Source organism: Anabrus simplex, chromosome X (genome assembly GCF_040414725.1).
Source record: "Anabrus simplex isolate iqAnaSimp1 chromosome X, ASM4041472v1, whole genome shotgun sequence".
Lineage (NCBI taxonomy): Eukaryota > Metazoa > Arthropoda > Insecta > Orthoptera > Tettigoniidae > Anabrus > Anabrus simplex.
The window spans coordinates 116233622-116260342 of record NC_090279.1 but is presented as its reverse complement, the minus strand read 5'-3'; the positions used below and the strand labels follow the sequence as shown (position 1 = coordinate 116260342).

General features: G+C 41.8%; 1 protein-coding gene and 1 pseudogene across 5 annotated transcripts in view; both read right to left on the bottom strand.

Moving 5' to 3' along the window:
* Positions 1-12433, bottom strand: part of LOC137503381 (oocyte zinc finger protein XlCOF28-like) — a 148506-nt gene extending 136073 nt beyond the window's left edge. For 2 of the 5 annotated variants that reach the window (XM_068230970.1, XM_068230973.1), the window contains exon 1: positions 12191-12433. Coding sequence is in view for 2 of the 5 variants with exons in the window: in XM_068230973.1 (XP_068087074.1) it covers positions 12191-12193 (3 nt within the window). In the remaining 3 variants the exon portion in view is untranslated. Of the gene's footprint in view, positions 1-8490; positions 8747-11997; positions 12161-12190 lie in introns of those variants that run through there. The other 3 variants (XM_068230972.1, XM_068230969.1, XM_068230971.1) reach the window with 3 other exon arrangements.
* Positions 12434-12887: 454 nt separating this feature from the next.
* Positions 12888-13199, bottom strand: LOC137503189 (ubiquitin-conjugating enzyme E2 variant 2 pseudogene; annotated as a pseudogene).
* Between the last annotated feature and the right edge of the window lie 13522 nt (positions 13200-26721).

Here is a 26721-nt window from a genome sequence, read left to right as displayed (position 1 = left end):
GAAAATCATGATCCTACTCTAAACATTCTGCAGCTCAATATCGAAGGAGCAAGTCGACCAGAAGTGACTATCTAACAAAAATACTGACTAATCACAAGGTGGATATTGTTCTACTGCAGGAGACCCATTGTGAAAACCAGGACCAGCTTTATGTCAGATGTAGGATTCCCGGATACAGTCTGCTCAATGCAACGTTTCATAAACAGTACGGAACAGCAACATATGTAAAAAATGATATAGAGGAAGCTGAAATAATAAGCACAAATACTGATAACAACATGTTTTGCTCTAAAACAAAGATTGCAAATACAGAAATTGTTAACATCTACAAACCACCTTGTCAACCTTGGAGCCTAAACAAGACCATCCTGAATATACAGCACCCAGCCGTAATGCTTGGCGATTTTAACAGTCAGAACACTAAATGGGGTTATAACTATACCAACAAAGAGGAACAAGATGTGTCTGAATGGGCTGATGCCGAAATTCTTTTTCTATTGTTTGATGCCAAAGAAAAGGGCTCCTTCCACTCTACCAGATGGAATAAGGACTATAACCCTGATCTGTGTTTTGTATCAAAAGACTCTCTTGGAAGACCTCTACACCTATACTAGGAAAATTCTGAACAACTTTCCCCGAAGCCAACACAGACCAGTGCTTGTCAAAGTCGGCCTGGAAATACCTGCCATCAGATCAGTCCCACTTCCCCGCTGGAATTTTTCCAAAGCCAACTGGTCTAAATTCACCAGCGAACTGGAACATAATGTACAGAGGATTCCTCCTACAACAGGAAATTATGAGCACTTTGTCAAACTAACATCCGCCATCGCGAAAAAGCATATCCCAAGAGGATACACGAAGGATTATATTCCTGAATGGAACCCAAAATGCAAAGAGCTATACGAGGAATATATGCTCAGCAGTGACCCTGAAATTGCAGATGAACTGATCCAGTCTCCAGATTCATCTAGAAAAGAAAAATGGTTCAATCTCATGGAAAATATGAGTTTTCAACATTCCAGTCGAAAAGCATGGTCACTTCTAAGGAAACTCGGCAACAGCACTCCCAAATTCGGTCCCAAGAGCTCTAAGGTAAAACCAAACGAGGTGGCAAACAGATTAGTTAGCCTGACAAGAAAACCTGTCGGCACAAATAAGAAAGTCAAAAAGAATTCAACAGGAGCTAAAATCGAGGATAACCCCGGCCAAAGCAGTCTCTTAGTTTTCCTCTGACTTCACAGCTGCTGAGATCTCAACTGCGCTAAAAGAAATAAAGTCAGGAAAAGCAGCCAGATTGGATGGAATATACCCAGAATTCCTTATACATTGTGGCCCCCGAACAACCGAATGGCTTGCCAAATTTTACAGCAATATCTTACATGTTGGACAACTACCATCAATACTCAAAAGAACAAAAATAGTAGCAATCCTTAAACCAGGGAAAAGTGGAGACAGTGCAGGAGATTACAGACCCATAGCCCTTTTAAGTGTCTGCTACAAACTACTGGAGAGAGTAATATACAATAGAATCTCAGTCAAAATCCTAGAGCACATACCACTTGAACAAGCTGGCTTCAGACCAAGCCGCAGCTGTACCGACCAGGTGTTAGCCCTGACCACCCATATTGAGAGGGGATTTTAAGATCGAAAGAAGACCGTAGCAGTGTTCGTAGATCTGTCATCAGCTTATGACACAGTCTGGCGAAAAGGAATGATCCTTAAATTCCTGAAGTTAATCCCTTGTAAGACGCTTGCCACCCTGCTGAATAATATGTTGGCTAATAGAATGATTGAAGTACACCTACACGGCAACATAAGTAAAACTTACAAACTGAGTGATGGATTACCACAGGGATCGGTACTGGCACCATTGCTCTTCAACGTATATACAGCAGATCTACCTTCAACTAATGCTAGGAAGTTTATATACGCTGACGACATCTGTTTGGCAGCCCAGTCTGGTGATTTTGCTGGAGCAGAAACCACACTCACTAAAGATCTCTGCAGAATTGATAATTATTTTAAAAACCAAACATAACAAAAACAGAGGTCAGCTGCTTTCATTTGAGTAACAGACAAGCCAATTATGTCCCTCAGGTTCAATTCAGAGGTCATATACTGAAGTTCAATCCTCATCCAAAATATCTAGGTGTTACCTTGGATCGATCCTTGACTTACAGCGAACATGTACGCAAAACATCTGCCAAGATCAAAACCCGCAATAACATCCTGCACAAACTCACAGGAACAAGCTGGAGCCCATCTGCATCCACCCTCCGAACTACAGCACTTGCGTTAGTATACCCAGTAGCCAAATACTGCTGCCCAGTATGGCTCAACAGTGCTCATACAAAGAAGATAGACACTCAGTTAAATGATACAATGAGGACTATATCAGGAACCATCCAATCCACACCTTTGGATTGGTTACCAGTTCTTTCAAATATTCCACCTCCTCATCTCCGAAGACAAATGGCACTGAAGAAAGAATGGGTTAAATGCTGTGACAATCCTCTTCTACCAATACATCAAGACTGCCTACGTGAAGATCTCAGGCTGAAATCTAAGAACCCTTCTTGGTTACTAGGAAAGAGACTAGCCCAAGATGAATTTCATACTAACACTGCCTGGCGCAATGGGTGGGCAGCTTCAAACACTGACAGATTAGGTCTAATTTCGGATCCAGTTATGCAACCTCCTGGTTTCAACTTACCCAGAAAAATCTGGGCATCACTTAATCGGATCAGAACTCAACATGGCAGATGCAACTTCTGGAAACACAAGTGGAAGATTACCAGTGACCCTTATTGCGACTGCTCTGACGTGCCTCAGACCGTTCAACATATTGTCACAGAGTGCCCACTCCGAAGATTCAGTAGGACAATAAACGATATCCACGAGGCCAGTGATGAAGCTGTGAGTTGGCTAACAAAACTGGACATTCAGCTTTAGCAGCAATGCAGATATTGATGAGCTCAAATGTATAAGTATTGTTCTGTGTGTATAGATGAAAATTGTTTTTCGTGTAATTGTACATATTTGTAAATAACCAAATTGTAACAATGTATCCTCATGCCATAAGAAATATATATATGACAGGCATCCAAGAATTACTGATTTTATATCCTTCTTCTACAGCCGGCCCCGTGGTTTAGGGGTAGCGTGTCTGCCTCTTTTGTGGAGGCCCCGGGTTCGATTCCTGGCCAGGCCAGGGATTTTTACCTGGGCCTGAGGGCTGGTGTCAGGTGCACTCAGCCTACGTGATTAGAATTGAGGAGCTATCTGACGGGGAGATAGCGGCCTCGGTCTAGAAAGCCAAGAATAACGGCCGAAAGGATTTGTCGTGCTGACCACAGGACCCCTCGTAATCTGCAGGCCTTCGGGCTGAGCAGCGGTCGCTTGGTAGGCCAAGGGCCTTCAAGGGCTGTAGTGCCATGGGGTTTATATCCTTCTTCTAAATTCATATTGTTCGGATGTTTCTTGATTTTGATAGCCTTGCAGATTTTCTTTCCAGATTCCAAGGGATAGCTGCTAGGATCTTGGTCTTGTCAAATGATATTCCATGCCTTGTTTTGTAGGAATGCTTGGCTACCACTGAAATATCAGTGTTTTGGTTCTTGGTGTAATGGATATGTTCTTTTAGGCGGGTGAAGATCAGACATTGTTTCACCAACATAACACGCTCGGCAGTTACATTCAGTGTGGTATACTCCAGGAGCCTGTAGTTCTAACGTGTCTTTTACTGGTGGTAGATAACGGGCTAGCTTCCGGTGTGGTTTATAGATGGTTTTTAGGTCATATTTGTCCAGTATCTTGCTGTTTCCGTCTGTAGTGTCTTTAATGCTTGGCAGTATCGCTGTTTTCGGGGGGGGTCAGTTCTTCTTTCCCGTTGTTTTCTCCTATGGTGGCCTTTTCTTTGTTCTCTTCTGATTTTCTAAGGACTCGTCGGACGTTGTTGAGCGAGTAGCCATTTTCCCTGAGGGTTCTCCTGAGGTATTCTTTCTCTTCTTCGAGGTGTTATGCACCTGATATCGCTATGGCCCTGTTAACCAGTGATGTTATAACGGCCTGCTTTTGTGATGGGTGGTGACTAGAAGAGGCGTGCAGGTACCTGTCTGTGTGGGTTTCCTGTATACTGCGTGATTCAGGGTCCCATTGATGTTGTGTTTTACTATGACATACAGGAATGGTAGTTTTCCATTTACTTCGATTTCCTTGGTGAACTGAATATTTACAAGAATAGAGTTTAGATGGTTGAGAAATAGCTGCAGGTTATTGCTCCCATGAGGCCATATCACGAACGTATCATCCACATAACGGAGAAAACATTTTGGTTTCAGGGTAGATGTGGCTAAGGCTTTCTGTTCGAAGTGTTTCATATACATGTTAGCTATTATTGGAGACAGCGGCCACCCCATCGCAGCCCCTTCTGTCTGTTCGTAGAACTCACCGTTGAAGTAGAAATAAGTGGCGTTTAGGCATTCTTGAGCTAGTGTTGACAGGTCTTCTAGAAGTTTCTGGTCTAATAGTGGAAATACTTCTGTTAGCGGTACCTTGGTGAAAGGTGACGTGGCATCAAAACTTGCTAGTAAGTCCATACTTTCAATTGATTGGTCCTTAAGGAGCTGAATGAAATGTCGGGAGTCCTTTACGTAGGTTTCAGCGTATCCTGTACATGGCTGAAGTAATCCGGCTAGGTAACGGCAGATAGAGTGCGTCGGAGATCCTATAGCGCTCACGAAAGGTCGCAGAGGTATGCCTTCTATATGGATTTTACGGAGGCCATACAATTTTGGAGGTATCGGGTCTGAGGATATCAGCTTCTTCTGTATTTCGGCTGGGATACTGAAATTTTTTACTAGTATGTGGAGTTTGTTCTTAATGCGGTTGGTAGGGTTTCTTATTTTCCTGTATGTAGTATCGGTGAGTAATTGTTCTATTTTCCGTGTGTAGTCGGTGCGTGCCATTATCACTGTAGCATTGCCTTTATCTGCAGGTAGGATTATTGTTTCCAAACCCTGACGTAGAATTTTTAGGGCATGAATTTCTTCTTTGGTCAAATTACATGGCGGCGGTTTTGCGGTTTTCAGTAGACATGATATATCCTGTCTAATCTCTTTTGCAGATTCGGTATGGAGAAGTCGGATTGCAATTTCAACTTTGCTAATTATTTCTTCTACCGGTATCCTATTAGGAGCTACTGCGTAGTTGAGTCCTTTTCTGAAGGCCGAGGTAGTAGGTTCACTGAGTGGCTTATCTGTGATATTAACTATTACTTTCTTCTGTAGTGAAATAGGTGGTTTCGGTTTCTGTTTCTGTTTTTGTAGGAGGCGGCCGAATTTCTTGTTTTGTTTGGCAGTGGCTAGTTCCAGTGTACGCTGGGATTGCGCGTTGTAATGCTGTCTAATGTGGTCCAGTCATTGAGAGACAACACGGTTCAACCCGGAAAATAAACTAAATAATTCTACACACCGTGGAAGCTTCACCTCTAAGATACGAAACCTTTACAGGGAGGATATTATCCAAGCTACTAGGCAGTTCGACAACCTTTGAAAGAAGATGAGTAACTACCTGGCTCGACTCGCCTTTCTGAAACGCTGCAGGAACAACAGCATTACAAGCATGTGTGAGACTGAAATATCACACCAAGAACTGACGGACAGACTGTATTCTTCACGAAACCAGCATTAGACTCCTCAGGGAACGGATCAGTGAGACCAGACTGACTCTGGACCACTTCAACAATTAATTATTTCTCATCCACCTACAACATGCTAGTACTTTGTCTCTCAATGACTGGACCACATTAGACAGCATTAGCAACACACAATCCCAGCGTACACTGGTACTAGCCACTGCCAAACAAAACAAGAAATTCGACCGCCTCCTACAAAAACAGAAACCACCTGTTTCACTACAGAAGAATGTAATAGTTAATCTCACAGATAAGCCACTCAGTGAACATGCTACCTCGGCCTTAACTACGCAGTAGCTCCTAATAGGATACCGGTGGAAGAAATAATTAGCGAAGTTGAAACTGCAATCCAACACCTCCCTACCGAATCTGCAGAAGAGATCAGACAGGATATATCATGTCTACTGAGAACTGCAAAGCCGCTGCCATCCAATTTGACCAAAGAAGAAATTCATGCCCTAAAAACACTACATCAAGATATGGAAACAATAATCCTACCCGCGGATAAAGGCAACACTACGGTGATAATGACACGCACCGACTACACACCGAAAATAGATCAATTACCGATTCTACATACAGGAAAATAAGAAACCCTACCAACCGCATTAAGAACAAACTCCACATACTAGTAAAAATTTCCAGTATCCCAGCCGAAATACAGAAGAAGCTGATATCTTCAGACTCGATACCTCCAAAATTGTGTGGCCTCCCTAAAATCCATATAGAAGGCAGACCTCTGCGACCTATCATGAGCGCTACAAGATCTCCAACGCAAGATACCGCCCGTTACCTAGCCGGACTACTTCAGCCATATACAGGAAACACTGAAAGCTACGTAAAGGAAGACCGACATTTCATTCAGCTCCTTAAGGACCAATCAATTGAAAGCATGGACTTACTAGCAAGTTTTGATGCCACGTCACCTTTCACCAAGGTACCGCTAACAGAACTATTTCCACTATTAGACCAGAAACTTCCAGAAGACCTGTCAACACTAGCTAAAGAGTGCCTAAACGCTACTTATTTCTACTTCAACGGGGAGTTCTACGAACAGACAGAAGGGGCCGCAATGGGGTCGCCGCTCCCCTCGAATAATAGCTAACATGTATATGGAACACTTCGAACGGAAAGCCTTAGCCACATCTTCCCTGAAACCAAAATGTTCTCCATTATGTGGATGACACGTTCATGATATGGCCTCATGGAGCAATAACCTGCAGCTATTTCTCGACCATCTCAACTCTATTCACGTAAATATTCAGTTCACCATGGAAATCGAAGCTAATGGAAAACTACCGTTCCTGGATGTCCTAGTAAAACGCAACATCAATGGGACCCTGAGTCACACAGTACACAGGAAACCCACACACAGACAGACAAGTACCTGCACGCCTCCTCTAGTCACCGCCCATCACAAAAGCAGGCTGTTATAACATCACTGGTTAACAGGGCCATAGCGATATCAGACGCAGAACACCTCGAAGAAGAAAAAGAACACCTCACGAGAACCCTCAGGGCAAATGGCCACTCGCTCAGTAACATCCAACGAGTTCTTAGAAAATCAGAAGAGAACAAAGAAAAGGCCACTGTAGGAGAAAACAACGGGAAAGAAGAACTAACCCGCCCGAAAACAGCGATACTGCCCTACATTAAAAACACTACAGACAGGATCGGCAAGACACTGGACAAATACGACATAAAAACCATCTATAAACCACACCGGAAGCTAGCCCGTTATGTTGGTGAAACAAAACGTCTGATCTCCACCCGCCTAAAAGAACATATCCGTCACACCAAGAACCAAAACAAAGATATTTCAGTGGTAGCCAAGCATTCCTACGAAACAAGGCATGGAATATCATTTGACAAGACCATGATTCTAGCAGCTATCCCTTGGAATCTGGAAAGGTAAAATCCGCGAGGCTATTGAAATCAAGAAACGTCCGAACAATATGAATTTAGAAGGAGGACATAAAATCAGTAATTCTTGGATGCCTATCATTCATAGTTTAAGACATACAGACCACAACATTAACACACAGACCGAGCCACCAATTACATAACAGCGCGGGCAAGGCCCACTACATGGCTGTGACACATACCTTCCAGAACACTCACGAGACAGCCAGGGGGCTTACGTCGGCCAGAAAGGCTAGGATATAAAAGACCACGGTGAGGAACCACCCTTGTAGTGTGATTGCTGCCTGGGAGACTGATTACCTCGGATCGAGTAGGGGTATTTCAGTCGCCTTGACAAAGAATACTGCAATGTATTCGAAACGTCGGCAAACTGTACGTAATGTACAGATAACAACAACATGGTTCAACCCAGAAAATAAACTAAATGGTTCAGGCTATACTTTGATAGCTACAGTATTTCATGTCAATAAAATTGCTCAAACACCTGTCTGATGACAGTTACTGTGCAACGGGAACTATTCGAGAAGGCCGTACTGAGAAATGCCCTCTCATAAGCACAGCAGAAATGAAGAAACTGCCACTTGGAACCAGCGATTTCCGCTCTTCGTGTGAAATACTTGCTGTCAAGTGGAAGGATAACAATGTTGTTAGCATAGCAAGAAACCACGGTGAAAATAGAGAGGAAACCTGCTTAGATGGTCCAAGGAAAAGGAAGGAAAGGTGACAATCAAGCAACCTACACTTTTTGGCACATATTATAAAGGAATTGGGGGAGAGTGTAGATCTAATAGATCAGTTAGTGGCAACATACAGAACCAGAATACGTCTCAAAAAAAAAAAAAAAGGGCACTGGCCTATCGTTGTTTACTTACTGGACGTTTGTCAATGCATAGCTGATAATGCTTAGTCTTGCTGGATGATGATAAATCGCAAAGTGTCCTGAAGTATCGAAGGGATGTATGTGCTAGTTTGCTGAAGACGCATGGAACTGTTTCTAGAAGGGGAAAACAACCGTGTGATCCCAACATAGATGGTCACTTTAACGAAAGGAACCACTGGATTATTTCTGGGAGGGCGGAAAAGAAATGTCGCCAGTGTTCAGGTAAAGCAAAATTCATTTGCGACAAATGTGACGTAGGCCTGCACCCGAAATTTTCCAAGGCTTAGCCTTCATACAAGAAAAACAGTGGTGGTATTATGCCTTAGGCAGTTTCCTTGAAGAACTCTACAGACTCATATAGAGTATTATGCGAAGTGTGATAGAAGTGCAGAATTTTGAGCAAAAAATATTGTTTGTATCAACATTTGAGCATGTTTCTTGTATGTAAGTGTATTTCTAACTGATATTCCGACAAAATGAACAATTAAAAAAACTATCGTTGTGTTGTACTGGTCTTCTATTGTTGAGTCTTCTCTTCCTCTCCCTATTCCTCAGTGTATTTTCCTTGCATGTGATCTGATTTTTCGAATCGCACCTCTCTACCAAAGTATACAATATCCCGTGTTCTAAGCATAATAGATATTTAATGTACTTACAAATGGTTAACATATGAATAATAACACCGTAGAGGTTTCCACCTATTCAACACTAATATGTATTTGCAATATTTTAAATTACATGGAACTAGTTTCGACCCACCTAGGGGTCATCATCAGCCATATTAAAGCATAAACAACTCTTGGCGAAATCCTAAAACATGATATTTTAACGGTAAGAATCTTATGGATTTATAATTTATAAAGTGAAGTGTGGTAGATGAAATGAGAGATGTTAGTATGGTACAGGTGTGCAATAGTTAATAATTATACAGGGAATATACATACTAAGAAATTTGGAACAGAGTACAAATGGGGTGCTTAGTGTTGTAAGAGTTATACACTCATGGAAATCAGTAAGTCCTCGTAATAAAGAATACAATGTAAAATGACACATAAAAAGATAAAAATATATATACAAGTATGTACAAAGTCTGAAGAGTAAAAAGTGATACTCTTTATATGCTGAGTCGGCTTGACACTGATCCGCTTAAGCAGAGTCCACGCGCAGTGTCCACTTTCTTCTTAACCAGAAATTCAAAAATAACTTCACATTCAACAATCAACAATGCTGCCCATCAACACAGCTTTAATACACCAACTGCCTAATTTCTCTGTTTGATGGATACAGTACTTTTGCATCCATCTCTTGGCACAGGCCAGATTAAAGTGTAGCTTCCACCGAAGTCCCAGTCAACATCCATGGCTGTGACAATATGGAAGCTGCTGGGGTATGGGTAGTGCTGAGTAATGACATTCGGAGCATGACTAGTGCATCTGAGTGTTATGAAAGGTGCTGCTCACAGGGTCCGTCATGCTGCAATAGTACTTTCTGACCCAGTGAGGAAAGCAATGGCAAAGTACCTCACTCCTCATCTTGCCTAGTACGCCTCATTTTGATGCTGCCATTGGTTTTTGGGGTTTCCTTATAACCGCATAACCTTTGGTGGTGCTATTTGAGGATCCAACCAGCCCCTGGGCTGTTGACCTGACAGACAGACATGCCTGATGATGACCCCTAGGTGGGTCGAAACTAGTTCCATGTAATTTAAAATATTGTAAATACATATTAGTGTTGAATAGGTGGAAACCTCTACTGTGTTATTATTCAAATGTTATTCTCAGTTCAATACGGACCAAAAACATGAAATTCATACCCCTTGATACAAATGGTTAGGAAATCACAAAAAAACTAAAATGTGACCAGGAAACTTCATGCACTAATGGGTTAATAGAGGATGGTTGTCTAGTTGTACTTCATCACCACCACTACCATCGTAAAATATATGGGACAGTTCACAAAAAAAAGGACGATATGCGTCCCGTGCATATTTTGCAGAGACAGCAGGACACCATAGAAAAATAAGGGACAATGACACCATAGAGAAATACGGGACAATCTCGTAAAATACAGGACATTTGGTCACCCTAACCTATTCTCACTGCAACCTGATTGTCAACTAAAATGTCTCTGAATGCCTGTAATTGCCTTACATAGGGGCAAAAGATCTCTATAGGTCGACGCCCTGAACAAATAGGCCTAGCATTAAAAAATTGCTTTACATCCCACTATCTACTTCAATGGTTTACAGAGACGCCAAGGTGCCGGAATTTAGTCATGCAAGAGTTCCTTTTACCATGCCAGTAAATCTACCGATACGAGGCTGACGTATCTGAGTACCTTCAAATACCACTGGACTGAGCCAGGATCAAACCTGACAAAATGGGGTCAGAATGCCAGAGCCTCAACTGTCTAAGCCACTCAGCCCGGCTATGCCTGTAATAATCTACTCCTCGTTATAGTCAAGATCTTTTCTCTTTGTACTCTGTCATATGTTTCCTCCAGATCTACTACACATAAGCATAACCATATATCCCTCTCACAGCATCTTTCAACTACTTAACGCACGTTGAAAATCTGGTCTTGACAGTCTCTCTCTGAGGTCTGCAAGTTACAGTATTCATTCAGTTATGAGACCTTGAATGCATTTTGTCTTATCCAGCCGACCAGGTTGTAATGACAAACTATATCAAAAACAAGGGCATACTTTGAACAAACACCCGACAGCAGAATTAACAATTCTGAAAAGTGGATCTAAGTTTTATCTTGCAAGACTTGTAGGAGAGTGGAGTGTTCGTTGTGAATGCCAGGAGAAACAACCCAACTGAAGAAATATATTTACTTTTACAGTCCAACATCACAAATCATGCAACTTATTTCCATACTAATCACGTCAACAGCCACAGCGATTGGCCTAAATGTAATCACATGACGTCACTCCTAGAATTCAAAACAGAGAAATGCCATTATATCTCAGTATCAACTGTGTCACAATAAACAATCCTAGGAGAATTAAGTCTAACCCTTGTTGCCGTAAAGAAACTAATGATGATGCCCTCCGTTGGTATGGACGAAGTTCTGAGAGCCTGAAGCTGTCATGGCTCCCAAGCATTTCCACAAGTTCAAGCAAAACCTGCAGTCAATTTTGTGAGTGGAGAGAACTGCAGGGAATATAGCTTGAGAATGACTGATTAAGCAATTACAAAGCAAGAAACTCAGACTCTGTACCTCCCCATTAAGAACGAAAATCAAGTAGTACATATGCAGTCATAAACAGTATGTTACAGTACCAACAACAGGGCAAGTTTACCAATTACACCACACATAAAGGGCTCAATCATCAGTTCAACAGACTTGGCTAAGAGTGAAGGCTAAATGGACTCTGAATATTCCACATGCACACTGATGCAAGAAATTTTAGACAGGCCTCTCACTCCAAGTATATGTTAGAAATGCAATAACGTAAAAAAACAAACAGGACCAGGCTTAACTTAAAAATAACCTTGTCATATCACTTCACCGCCCAATGGTAATGCGGTGACAAGGCAGAGCGCAACATCTTCGGACAGCGCCCAAGAGAATCCCCAACTCGTACGCTCAATGTATTAATAAGGGAAAATACACGCATATATTTAACATTTATACAAAATGTTGTTTATCAGATATTGTGCTCAATACGAATTCATAATTATTACCATTGCTTGCGAAATAGTCAAACGAACTGAGGGAAGGAACTCATACTTATGCACCGATTCACTGTTGTCAAACAGGAACAAGGCGCATAAATATAAAATGACAACACACTGGCCACCTGAATGAGGTAACACGCTTCGCTTTATGAATCACTTGACCAATTACTTTATTCCTACTATTGATATAATCATTTGTCCAAATAAAGCTCCATCAAATTATCACACACTATCTTCAGCAATACCAACAATACCTCCAACTTGCGCGTCATAAAATTACAGCATTCACTTTTTTTTCTGATGCTACCAACATTCCTCGGCCAGTAAAAAGAAAGAAAACATTCCATGGTGTAGAAAAAAAAATTTACACAAAGTGCTCTTGGAAGAAATAATGATTACGTTATTGATGTCACGTTACTTCGTTTATCTAAAGTTTCTTTGTTTATTAAAATTTGTATAGGCATAGGGATATAAAGAACTTGGAAAAATTAACGAAATTCCTGAATTTTTGTCAAAGTAAATGTAATATGAACATTATTATGAACGTTCATCGTCATTTCACAAGGAATATTTGCCCTCACAAACAGGAATTCTTCTACGAAAGTTTTCTTACGTCGCTGAATTGCTCTAAAAGCCACATACTTCCACATCTATGTTTGAAAAGGAGAGAGTTCCAATCGTGTGCTTCACCTATGTTGAGTTGCTAATATGAGGAACCTTCGGGTGGCTGCGATAATTTCATATTCTCCTTTAGCGTCATTATTTTTCGTAATTCGTGGAGAATAGTTTTAATCGTATAATCACGTTGCCATCTTGCTAATACTGGAACAGCTTTCTGGTCTACGAATCCCGTATTCGAAATCACGCAGTTCATATTAATTCTAGTAATAAACCTTACACCTGGACATTCATCTGGGTACTTTTGACCACAATCAATCTTTAAACTATATATTCTGTTTTCATAGGGAGTTCTCGGGGGACCAATTATCATTCCAATCCAGTGGGTAAGAGACATGTCATCATCATTTTCTAATCCCCAGCTGATAGTTCCATCACCAACACCTTTTTGACCTTGTTCCAATTCGTCGAGCAACCTAAAACTCCGAGGTACTAGCACACCGCTTGACATGCTGCCATATACAGCGTATTGCTATTTTAATTCTCAAGCAATTTCTTCAGGTATCACACGTATCACCATGTTCCTTTGTAACATAAATCAAGTGGTCCTTTGCTATGGACTCAGACAGAGGTTACATCAATATGAACTGACAATCAGATTTGAATGTACCCACAAGTACAAATAATTAATCGCTGAAATGGTCACTAGAAAATACTGGTACCCTTGAATAGATGATTCATTACGGATACGGGTAACACAGAACAATACAAGCCATGAGAGACTTCCATGAGTTTCATCCAGCTAAATAAACATATTTTTCCCGGGTAGTGTTTGATGTTCAAAGTTCAAGGGGTTTTGCCACTACAAGTTGTAGAATACAAACTTCATAGAATATCTATAACAAAACTTCCTCGATGGATCCGCCATGGCCGGACTTCACTAAGGCCGTGACACTGGAGATGCGACAACACATGAAAGCAGTTGATGCTTGGCAGCGGACATGAACGATTGCCTCGTATAGTGTGTGCGGTTGCACGTAGCATACGGTCGAGTGTAGTGTAATGCAGTGTGTGCTATATAGTGTATTACTATCTTTTACCTCTTCGTGTAGTGTGTGTGAGATGGCAGAGCATAGAGGGGGTGACGAATCGCCTGATCCGTCACAACTACAGGTTGAACGGCAAATAGAACTCCGTATGGAAGATGATAACTCACTACTTGATTCCGCTCAGTTACCCAATTTTTCTTCTCAAAATATGGAAGGACCTGACGATCCAGCCCGCTCTGATTCTACTCCAACCGTTGTAACAGAAACGTATCCTAGTACTCATTATGTAGGTACAATATATTGTACTAGCAGAAGTACCCGTCCTTCGTACGGGTTATCTGAAAATGGCTTTAGTTACTCATACTATCGGTGTGAGCGACTTCATAAGATATTTATATCAATGGTGTATTTACTTAAGTACGTAGAAATTATTCGTCATATTAGGAATTATAATGTAACTTCTTCTTTTCTTCATGGGGGATTCTAAATATTAGTTCGTAATTAGCGTTGACCTCTAAAGCCGACTTTACATTTACGATTAACTCGTATACGATCGCTCGTATCCCAACAGGAAACGCGTTTACATTTATGGTACTTACTCGTATGAAAGTACGGTGTCTAATATGGCTCAAGCAGACGAAAACATCTTGCTATGGCTGATATCTTACTGTTGTGTTTCAGAACAAGACAACAAAATCAGCGAAAAAAGTCAGAAGCGTTTACGTTAAAGAATCATTACAGAAAAGATCCTTTTTTGGAATACAGGAAAATGTACTAGTTGATTCATTAAACGAGGAAGGAGATGATTATAGAAACTTCCTAAGGATGGATTTTAGTACATTTCATATGTTTCACCGTTTGCAAAGTGGACGAAATGACTGTTATAATACCGGTGCCGATATGCTACATACTGCCATATTACTAGTAATTCAATTTTTCCAAGGTTGCTCGTCATATGTCCAAAGAAAATACTCAGTTAAGAAGTTGTATTAGTACTCAGCTGCAACTGGCAGTGACTCTGAGCTTTCTAGCTGATGGAGATAGCTACAAATCATTAAAATTCTTGACGCGTATCAGCCTCAACTATTTCCTTGTTCATTCCAAGAGTATGTGACCTTTTATTTGAACTGTTGACGAAGAACATATGAAGGTAAGTTTGAAAGGTAAATAATAATAGTAGTATAATAGGACAGCTCGGCCGCCGCCTCCGCCTCAGGGCTCCCAGGGGCCACTCCGCCTCCGCCTCACGGGTGGCCCTCCCAGAGGCCTCCTCCGCCTCCGCCTCCCGAGGGGCCTTCCCAGAGGCCTCCTCCACCTACCGCGGGAAATTTGAATTTGTAAAGAAAGCCACGTGCTTTTTGACAGCTGTCATCGACAACAACGCATCGCTAACCTCACTACTGCATTCTTGACAGGCCCAAACCTCAGTGATACCAACTTAACCTAACTAGCGCGAGATTTGAATCGGTAAACAAATCCACGTGTTTTTTGACAGCCACGTGCTTTTTGACAGACAACAACGCATCGCTAACCTCAGTACTGCAATCTTGACGGGCCTAAACATCAGTAGTACCAACTTAACCTAACTAGCGCGAGATTTGAATCGGTACACAAAGCCGCGTGCTTTTTTGACAACCACATGCTTTTTGACAGCTATCATCGACAACAACGCATCGCTAACTTCAGCGTTACCATCTTGACGGGCCTAAACTTTAGTGGTACCAACTTAACCAAACTAGCGTGAGATTTGAATCGGTAAACAAATCCACGTGCTTTTTGACAGCTGACATCCGCCATCTTTTATCAACAGAGCACAGTGCTGCCCTCTTTAGCTACTTACCTGTGAAATGTGGTGGCGGATAATTTGAAAAATGCTTTTTGATAGCAGCCATCTTTAATCGACAGAGCACAGTGCTGCACTCTGGTGACAGACAATTCCACGTGACAGCAGCCATCTTTAATCAAGAGAACACAGAGCTGCACTCTATGTGGTGGCGGCAATTTGAAAAATTTCACATGTTCTTGTTTGGAAACAAAGCCACGTGCTTTTTTGACAGCTACCATCCGCCATCTTTAATCAAGAGAGCATCGTACTGCACTCTCTAGTTGAAATGTGGTGGCGGCAATTTGATAAATTCCACGTGCTCTGGTTTGGACACAATGCTACATGCTTATTTGACAGCTACCATCCGCCATGTTTAATCAAGAGAGCACCGTGCTGCACTCTCTAGTTGAAATGTGGTGGCGGCAATTTGAAAAATTCCACGTGCTCTTGTTTGGAAACAATGCTACGTGCTTATTTGACAGCTCCATCCGCCATCTGTAATCTATAGAGCACAGTGCTGCCCTCTTCAGCTGAAATGTGGTGGCGGATAATTTGCAAAATGCTTTTTGACAGCAGCCATCTTTAATCCAGAGAGCACCGTGCTGCCCTCTTCAGCTAGATACCTGTGGTGGCAGGCAATTCCACGTGAGAGCACCCATCTTTAATCAAGAGAGCACCGTGCTGCCCCCTTTGTGGCGGTGACAAATTCCACGTGCTTTACAAACACTCGTGCTCTTTTCTGACAGCTGTCATCCGCCATCTTGCATCACAAACCTCAGTGCTGCACTCTTTTGCTAGATACCTTTGAAATGTGGTGACGGCAATTTGAAAAATTCTATGTGTTCTTGTTTGGAAACAAAGCCACGTGCTTTTCTGACAGCTGTCATCCACTATCTTTAATCAATAGAGCACCGTGCTGCTATCATGCGGACAATTTCGTCAGCTGTCATCCACCATCTTTAATCTACAGAGCACCGTGCTGCCCTCTGTAGTAGCGGGCAATTTGAAAAGTTCTGCTAGCTGTCATCCGCCATCTTTAATCAAGAGAGCACCGTGCTGCCCTCTTTAGCTAGATACCTTTGAAATGTGGTGGCGGCAAATTGAAAAATTCCATGTTTTCTTGTTTAGTAAACAAACTCACGCGCTTTTTGTCAGATGTCATCCGCCATCTTACATCGCAAACCTCAGTGCTGCGCTCTTTAGGTACATACCTTTGAAATATGGTGGCGGATAATTTAAAAACAAAAATTCTACAGCAGCCATCTCTCGACGGTAATTGAACAAGATGGCTGCTATTAATGACTCCTTAAAGTTGCTTATGCAAGATGGCCGCTATAAATAGATTCTTATGAGACGTCCTTGGGATGCTTGCGCAAGATGGCGGTTATAAAAGGCTCCTTATGAGAAGACCTAGGGATGCTTGCGCAAGATGGCGGTTGCTCTTATGAGGCGGCTTAAGGGTCCTTGCACAAGATGGCTAGAGACGCCTTAAGGATGCTTGCACAAGATGGCGGACACAAGATGGTTGCTATACACGACTCCTTACGAGACGCCTTAAGGGTGCTTGCGCAAGATGGCTGCTGCTCTTATGAAGAAAGCTAGCTTAGGGGCTAACGTGTCGTGCTAGTTCGATTCATTAAATTTGGGGCTTAAATGCAAAATGATAAATATCTCGAAAACGGTGCATCGTAGAGCAAAACGGACAAAACTTTTCCACCTAGTACGTAGGTTCGCAGTATGAGGAACAAGAAAAACATAGTCTAATAATGGGATCAACGGTTCGGTTCCTACTTAGGTCCTTTGGCATTTGCTCTGTTTTAGCTTGTATTGAAGCGAGTCTTCGTAACATGATCAGGTCTAGCTATGGTAGAGAGTATAACGTACCGTACTGGTTCGATTCATTAAATTTGGGGCTTAAATGCAAGAGAAACATAGTCTAATGATGAGATCAATGGTTCGATTCCTACTTAAGCCCTTTGGCATTGGCAGCTATCTAATTCTACAAGATGGTGGCTGCTCTTATGAGACACAAGATGGCTTGAGACGTCCTAGGGATGCTTACGCAAGATGTCGGACACAAAATGGTGACTATACATAGCTCCTTATGAGACAGCCTAGGGGTGCTCGCACAAGATGGCGGCTAGTCTTATGAAGAAAGCTAGCTTAGAGGCTACTGCGCAAGATAACGGCTGCTGTTATGCATGCGGTGTAGGGCAATTTGAAATTCTATGTGTAAAATCAACAGAGCACCCTGCTGCCCTCTTTAGCTGAAATGTGGTGGTGGATAATTTGAAAAATTATTTTGACAGCTGTCATCTTTAAACAATGGTGACTATACATAGGCTGTTAAAGCCTTATCATTCTCCTCCTCCTCATCCTCCTCCTTCTCTACCTCCTCCTCCTCCTCCCCGTCCTCCGCCTCTTATGTCAAGGCGTAGTTTTATATCGAACAAATTTAAACCTGCATCGCGAAGGCAAGCGTGTGCAGCGATAACGTTATTGTGCATCTTTAGACTTGCGAAACATTAGAAGAGTAGAATCAAACGCTGTACTCGATACAACATGTGATCAGAATATTGATTGATGTGTTCAGAACACAAAATAAGAGATCAAGACTAGAATCGAACACTGTACTCAATACATAATATGTTTAGAACATGTCAGGGGATACCCTTGTTCTAAGAAGATCAGATTGAAACATAACAAGACTAGAATCGAACACTGTAATCGATGTTGTTAACTTCAACATATGATCAGAACATTGTTTGATGTGTTCAGAGCAAAAGTACAATTTTAATGATTTGCTTAGTGTAAAATCAAAAACTATGGAAACACACTGTGCACATTTCGCGTAGCTAACTCGCTCAGTAAACGATATTGCAAAACTACAACTTCAATGATCCCAGGGGTTACGTCTTATCAGAAGGGCAAAAAAGGATGAAAGGACTCTTCCGCCTCCTTACTGCACATTCCTTGGCTAAAGGGCTAATGGGCAAAAGGGCTAATGGGCTAAAGGGCTAATAGGCAAAAGGGCTAAAGGGCTAAAGGAGCAACAACCTCATCGATCGCTATCAGCAAGAACGCTTGTACTTTGTTAAGTGTAGAAAATTAATCTTTATTTGTAAATGGTTTCATGTTCAGAACAAGGAATGGAACCTAGGGGTTACGTCTTACCTAATAAAATCCACGAGGTGGGATGAGTTACGTTTTTCGAACTAGTGTTTGGAACACTGAACTTTTCAAGATGATAGCAGAGAGTTTAGCAATGTTCTGTTGTTGGATTATAAATTCCGCGCTACAACATGCATAAGGCGGCAGCCTTGAAGTTTACCGCCGTAAAGATGGCAAGAGTGAGGTTCGCAATGTTCCATTGTTGGATTTTAAATTCCACGCTATAACATTCATAAAGTGGCAGCCTTGAGGTTTCCGCCGTAAAGATGGCAGCAGTGAGGTTAGCGACGCTCTATTGTCCTTCAAAGTGAGGTTAGGGTTCGTCAAGAAGACAGCTGTCAAAGAAGCACGTGGCTATATTTACCATACAAGAGCACGTGGTCGTGACGTCACGGTCACGTAATCAACCCTTAGCTCTACATCGTTAAGAGCAGCACTAGGATTAGCTATGTTTATAAATTTTGGGAACAGAGCAGCAGTATGAATAGCCATGTTTTAAAGCGTGAACACATCACCTATCGATTTTGCATGCATCAAATATCGCACTAATCTTCTTCCGCTATCTCAGCATAATATATACTCATGAAATTAAAGTACAAAGAATAGCCTATTGATTTTGCATAAATCGACTACCATACTAAACTTTTTTCACCAGATTGTACTGCTATCTTAGCATAACCTATACGTATGAACTTAAGGTACAGAGAATAGCCATGTTTCAAAGCGTGCACACATTACCTATTAATTTTACATGAATCGACTATCATACTAAACTTTTCACTAGATTTTACTGCTATCTTATCATAACCTATACGTATGAACTTAAGGTACAGAGAATAGCCATGTTTCAAAGCGTGTACACATTATCTATCGATTTTGCATGCATCAAATATCGCACTAAACTTCTTCCGCTATCTTAGCACAACCTATACGCATGAAATTAAAGTACAAAGAATAGCCATGTTTCAAAGCGTGCACACATTACCTATTGATTTTACATGAATCAACTATCATACTAAACTTCTTCCGTTAGATTGTGCTGCTATCGTAGCATAACCTATACGCATGAATTAAAGTACAAAGAACAGCCATGTTTCACAGCGTCTACACATTACCTATCGATTTTGCATACATCAACTATCACACTAAACTTCTTCTAATAAATTGTGCTGATATCTTAGCATAACCTATACGCACGAACTTAAAGTACAAAGAATAGCCATGTTGAAAAGCGTGTACACATCACCTATCGATTTTTCATGCGTCGACTGTCATACTAAATTTTCCGCTAGATTGTGCTGCTATCTTAGCATAACTTATACGCATGAGCTGAAACTACAAAGAATAGTCGCGTTTCAAAGCGTGTACACATCACCTATCGATTTTGTATGCATCGACTCTCATACTAAACTTCTTCCGATAGATTGTGCTGCTATCTTGGCATAACCTATGTGCATGAACTTAAAGTACAAAGAATAACCATGTTTCAAAGCGTGTACACATCACCCTGAACTTCTTCCGCTAGATTGTACTCCTATCTTAGCATAGCCTATACGCACGAACTTAAAGCACAAAAATAACCATGTTTAACAGCGTGTACACATCGCCTATTGATTTTGCATGCATCGACTATTTTTTACCGCCAGAGTGTACAACGATCGCATATGTGTATTGCTAACGTATGTGTATAAAGTCAAAGCACAAAGAATAGCTATGTTCCAAAGCGCGTACACATCACCTATCGATTTTGCATGCATCGACTATCGTACTAAACTTCGGCCGCTAGAGTGTACAACGTTCGCAATTGTGTGCTGCTACCTATGTGCGTGAACTTAAAGCACAAAGAATAGCGTGTACACAACACCTGTCAATTTTGCACGAATTAACTCTTGTACTAAACTTCTTCTACTAGAGCGTGCGATCATTGCCTGTGTGTGCTGCAATCTTAACATAACCTATGTGCACGAACTTAAAGCACAAAGAATAGCCAAGTTCAAAGCGTGTACACATCACCTATCGATTTTGCATGCATCGTCTTTCGTACTAAACTTTTTCAACTAGAGCGTGCAACAACCTTATAAGTATGCTGCTAACTTAGTATAACTTATACGCATGAACTTAAAGCATAAAGAATAGCGATGTATAAAAATCTTGTGAACATAGCAACAGCAGTAAGAATAGCAATGATTTAAAAGCGTGTACGCATTGCCTATCGATTATACGCGCATCAACTAGAGTACTAAACTTCTCCCGCTACAGTGTACTGCTATCTTACTATAACCCATGTGCACGAATTTAAAACACGAAGAATAGTTAAGTTTCAAAGCGTGTACACATCACCTATCGATTTTGCATGCATCAACTATCGTACTAAACACATCCCGCTAGAATGTACAACGTTCCATGCGTTTGTGCTGCTACTTTAGCATGACCTATGCGAACGAACTTAAAGCACAAAGAATAGCGATGTTTGAAAATCTTGCGAATATAGTAGCAGTAAGAATAGCAAGGTTTAAAAGCGTGTACATATCACGATTTGATAATGCATACATCAACTATCGTACTAAACAACTTCTACGCGAGCGCGCGACCATCGCTTGTACGTGTGCTGCTATCTTAACATAACATATATGCACGAACTTAAAGCATAAAAAATAGTTATGAGTAAAAATTTTGTGAACATAGCAGAGTGTTTACTACGTAGGTGTAGACATTGAACTTTGCATGCTGAAGCAGCATACTACGTGACCGTGACGTCACGACCACGTGCTCTTCTTTGGTAAACATAGCCACGTGATTTCTTGACAGCTGTCTTCGTGACGAACCCTAACCTCACTTTGGAGGACAATAGAGCGTCGCTAACCTCACTGCTGCCATCTTTACGGCGGTAAACCTCAAGGCTGTCACCTTATGAATGTTATAGCGCGGAATTTAAAATCCAACAACGGAACATTGCTAACCTCACTCTTGCGATCGTTACGGCGGTAAACTTCAAGGCTGCCACCTTATGCATCTTGTAGCGCGGAATTTATAATCCAACAACAGAACATTGCTAAACTCTCTGCTATCATCTTGAAAAGTTCAGTGTTCCAAACACTAGTTCGAAAAACGTAACTCATCGCACCTCGGGGATTTTATTAGGTAAGACGTAACCCCTAGGTTCCATTCCTTGTTCTGAACATGAAACCATTTACAAATAAAGACTAATTTTCTACACTTAACAAAGTACAAGCGTTCTTGCTGATAGCGATCGATGAGGTTGTTGCTCCTTTAGCCCATTAGCCCTTTTGCCTATTAGCCCTTTAGCCCATTAGCCCCTTTGCCCATTAGCCCTTTAGCCAAGGAATGTGCAGTAAGGAAGCGGAAGAGTCCTTTCATCCTTTTTTGCCCTTCTGATAAGACGTAACCCCTGGGATCATTGAAGTTGTAGTTTTGCAATATCGTTTACTGAGCGAGTTAGCTACGCGAAATGTGCACAGTGTGTTTCCATAGTTTTTGATTTTACACTAAGCAAATCATTAAAATTGTACTTTTGCTCTGAACACATCAAACAATGTTCTGATCATATGTTGAAGTTAACAACATCGATTACAGTGTTCGATTCTAGTCTTGTTATGTTTCAATCTGATCTTCTTAGAACAAGGGTATCCCCTGACATGTTCTAAACACATTATGTATTGAGTACAGTGTTCGATTCTAGTCTTGATCACTTATTTTGTGTTCTGAACACATCAATCAATATTCTGATCACATGTTGTATCGAGTACAGCGTTTGATTCTACTCTTCTAATGTTTCGCAAGTCTAAAGATGCACAATAACGTTATCGCTGCACACGCTTGCCTTCGCGATGCAGGTTTAAACTTGTTCAATATAAAACTACGCCTTGACATAAGAGGCGGAGGAGGGGGAGGAGGAGGAGGAGGTAGAGAAGGAGGAGGAGGAGGAGAAAGATAAGGCTTTAATAGCCTATGTATAGTCACCATTGTTTAAAGATGACAGCTGTCAAAATAATTTTTCAAATTATCCACCACCACATTTCAGCTAAAGAGGGCAGCAGGGTGCTCTGTTGATTTTACACATAGAATTTCAAATTGCCCTACACCGCATGCATAACAGCAGCCGTTATCTTGCGCAGTAGCCTCTAAGCTAGCTTTCTTCATAAGACTAGCCGCCATCTTGTGCGAGCACCCCTAGGCTGTCTCATAAGGAGCTATGTATAGTCACCATTTTGTGTCCGACATCTTGCGTAAGCATCCCTAGGACGTCTCAAGCCATCTTGTGTCTCATAAGAGCAGCCACCATCTTGTAGAATTAGATAGCTGCCAATGCCAAAGGGCTTAAGTAGGAATCGAACCGTTGATCTCATCATTAGACTATGTTTCTCTTGTTCCTGATACTGCGAACCTAAGTTTTAGGCGGAAAAATTTGTCCGTTTTGCTCTACGATGCACCGTTTTCAAGATATTTAATATTTTGCATTTAAGCCCCAAATTTAATGAATCGAACCAGCACCGTACGTTTTACTCTCTACCATAGCTAGACCTGATCATGTTACGAAGACTTGCTTCAATACAAGCTAAAACAGAGCAAATGCCAAAAGGGCCTAAGTAGGAACCGAACCGTCGATCTCATCATTAGACTGTGTTTCTCTTGTTCCTGATACTGCGAACCGAAGTATTAGGCGGAAAAATTTTGTCCGTTTTGCTCTACGATGCACCGTTTTCGAGATATTTAACATTTTGCATTTCAGCCCCAAATTTAATGAATCAAACCAGCACGGTACGTTATACTCTCTACCATAGCTAGACCTGATCATGTTACGAAGACTCGCTTCAATACAAGCTAAAACAGAGCAAATGCCAAAGGATCTAAGTAGGAACCGAACCGTTGATACCATCATTAGACTATGTTTTTCTTGTTCCTCATACTGCGAACCTACGTACTAGGCGGAAAAAGTTTGTCCGTTTTGCTCTACGATGCACCGTTTTCGAGATATTTATCATTTTGCATTTAAGCCCTAAATTTAATGAATCGAACTAGCACGACACGTTAGCCCCTAAGCTAGCTTTCTTCATAAGAGCAGCAGCCATCTTGCGCAAGCACCCTTAAGGCGTCTCGTAAGGAGTCGTGTATAGCAACCATCTTGTGTCCGCCATCTTGTGCAAGCATCCTTAGGGCGTCTCTAGCCATCTTGTGCAAGGACCCTTAAGCCGCCTCATAAGAGCAACCGCCATCTTGCGCAAGCATCCCTAGGGCTTCTCATAAGGAGCCTTTTATAACCGCCATCTTGCGCAAGCATCCCAAGGACGTCTCATAAGGATCTATGTATAGCGGCCATCTTGCATAAGCAACTTTAAGGTGTCATTAATAGCAGCCATCTTGTTCAATTACCGTCGAGAGATGGCTGCTGTAGAATTTTTGTTTTTAAATTATCCGCCACCATATTTCAAAGGTATGTACCTAAAGAGCGCAGCACTGAGGTTTGCGATGTAAGATGGCGGATGACAGCTGACAAAACGCGCGTGAGTTTGTTTACTAAACAAGAACACGTGAAATTTTTCAATTTGCCGCCACCACATTTCAAAGGTATCTAGCTAAAGAGGGCAGCACGGTGCTCTCTTGATTAAAGATGGCGGATGACAGCTAGCAGAACTTTTCAAATTGCCCGCTACCACAGAGGGCAGCACGGTGCTCTGTAGATTAAAGATGGTGGATGACAGCTGACGAAATTGCCCGCATGATAGCAGCACGGTGCTCTATTGATTAAAGATAGTGGATGACAGCTGTCAGAAAAGCACGTGGCTTTGTTTCCAAACAAGAACACATAGAATTTTTCAAATTGCCGTCACCACATTTCAAAGGTATCTAGCAAAAGAGTGCAGCACTGAGGTTTGTGATGCAAGATGGCGGATGACAGCTGTCAGAAGAAAGCACGAGAGTTTGTAAAGCACGTGGAATTTGCCACCGCCACAAAAAGGGCAGCACGGTGCTCTCTTGATTAAAGATGGCTGCTGTCACGTGGAATTGCCTGCCACCACAGGTATCTTGCTGAAGAGGGCAGCGCGTTGCTCTCTGGATTAAAGATGCCTGCTGTCAAAAAGCATTTTTCAAATTATCCGCCACCATATTTAAGCTAAAGAGGGCAGCACTGTGCTCTATAGATTACAGATGGCGGATGGCAGCTGTCAAATAATCATGTGGCATGGTTTCCAAACAAGAGCACGTGGAATTTTTCAAATTGCCGCCACCACATTTCAACTAGAGAGTGCAGCACGGTGCTCTCTTGATTAAACATGGCGGATGGTAGCTGTCAAATAAGCATGTAGCATTGTTTCCAAACCCGAGCACGTGGAATTTTTCAAATTGCCGCCACCACATTTCAACTAGAGAGTGCAGCACGATGCTCTCTTGATTAAAGATGGCGGATGGTAGCTGTCAAAAAAGCACGTGGCTTTGTTTCCAAACAAGAGCATGTGAAATTTTTCAAATTGCCGCCACCACATAGAGTGCAGCCCTGTGCTCTTTTGATTAAAGATGGCTGCTGTCACGTGGAATTATCTGTCACCAGAGTGCAGCACTGTGCTCTGTCGATTAAAGATGGCTGCTATCAAAAAGCATTTTTCAAATTATCCGCCACCACATTTCAAAGGTAAGTAGCTAAAGAGGGCAGCACTCTGCTCTGTTGATAAAAGATGGCGGATGTCAGCTGTCAAAAAGCACGTGGATTTGTTTACCGATTCAAATCTCACGCTAGTTAGGTTAAGTTGGTACCACTAAGGTTTAGGCCCGTCAAGATGGTAACGCTGAAGTTAGCGATGCGTTGTTGTCGATGATAGCTGTCAAAAAGCATGTGGTTGTCAAAAAAGCACGTGGCTTTGTTTACCGATTCAAATCTCGCGCTAGTTAGGTTAAATTGGTACTACTGAGTTTTAGGCCCGTCAAGGTGGCAGCACTGAGGTTAGCGATGCGTTGTTGTCTGTCAAAAAGCACGTGGCTGTCAAAAAACACGTGGATTTGATTACCGATTCATATCTCGCGCTAGTTAGGTTAAGTTGGTACCACTGAGGTTTAGGCCCGTCAAGATGGCAGCAGTGAGGTTAGCGATGCGTTGTTGTCGATGACAGCTGTCAAAAAGCACGTGGCTTTCTTTACAAATTCAAATTTCCCGCGGTAGGTGGAGGAGGCCTCTGGGAAGGCCCCTCGGGAGGCGGAGGCGGAGGAGGCCTCTGGGAGGGCCACCCGTGAGGCGGAGGCGGAGGGGGCCTCTGGGAGCACTGCGGCGGAGGGGGCCGTAGAACCCGCTTATTATACTACTAATAATAATAATAATCGTATGGCCTCAGCTACCGTGTGCAGACATTTGATAAGGTCTAATTAATGAAAGGGACGTAAAATGAGAAACCGGTTGAAATTCAACATGTTGATTGTATTTCGAATATCTGTAATTATAGTATTATAAAAGTATTTAGTATAACGAATATTCGGCATATTTACTGCCACAGTAATTAATCTGTTGGAATATTTGCTGTCTTCAGTGCTGCATAAAAACGTCCTCGGTTTCATGAAGCTTAGTTGAGTCAGTACTGCTCACAGCAGATAATATAAACTGTGGTGTAGAAGATGTGGACGAAGACAAAACAGCCAAGGGTCTCTCCTGAAAACCATTTATTTCGGAGGTAACTGTCGATATATAAGTAGAGGGCAATTCGTTATATAAAAGTCGTAATTTCCTGTTTGTTATGAATTGCTGAATTTCTAGTTGTAATTTTAATGCTTCTCTAATAGGTAAAGATCTTAACTGGTCAGCTACACTCTCTCCAAACTTATCAAATTCTGTGGATTCAGCCGAAAACTTTTTCGTGTAGGTCTATAGA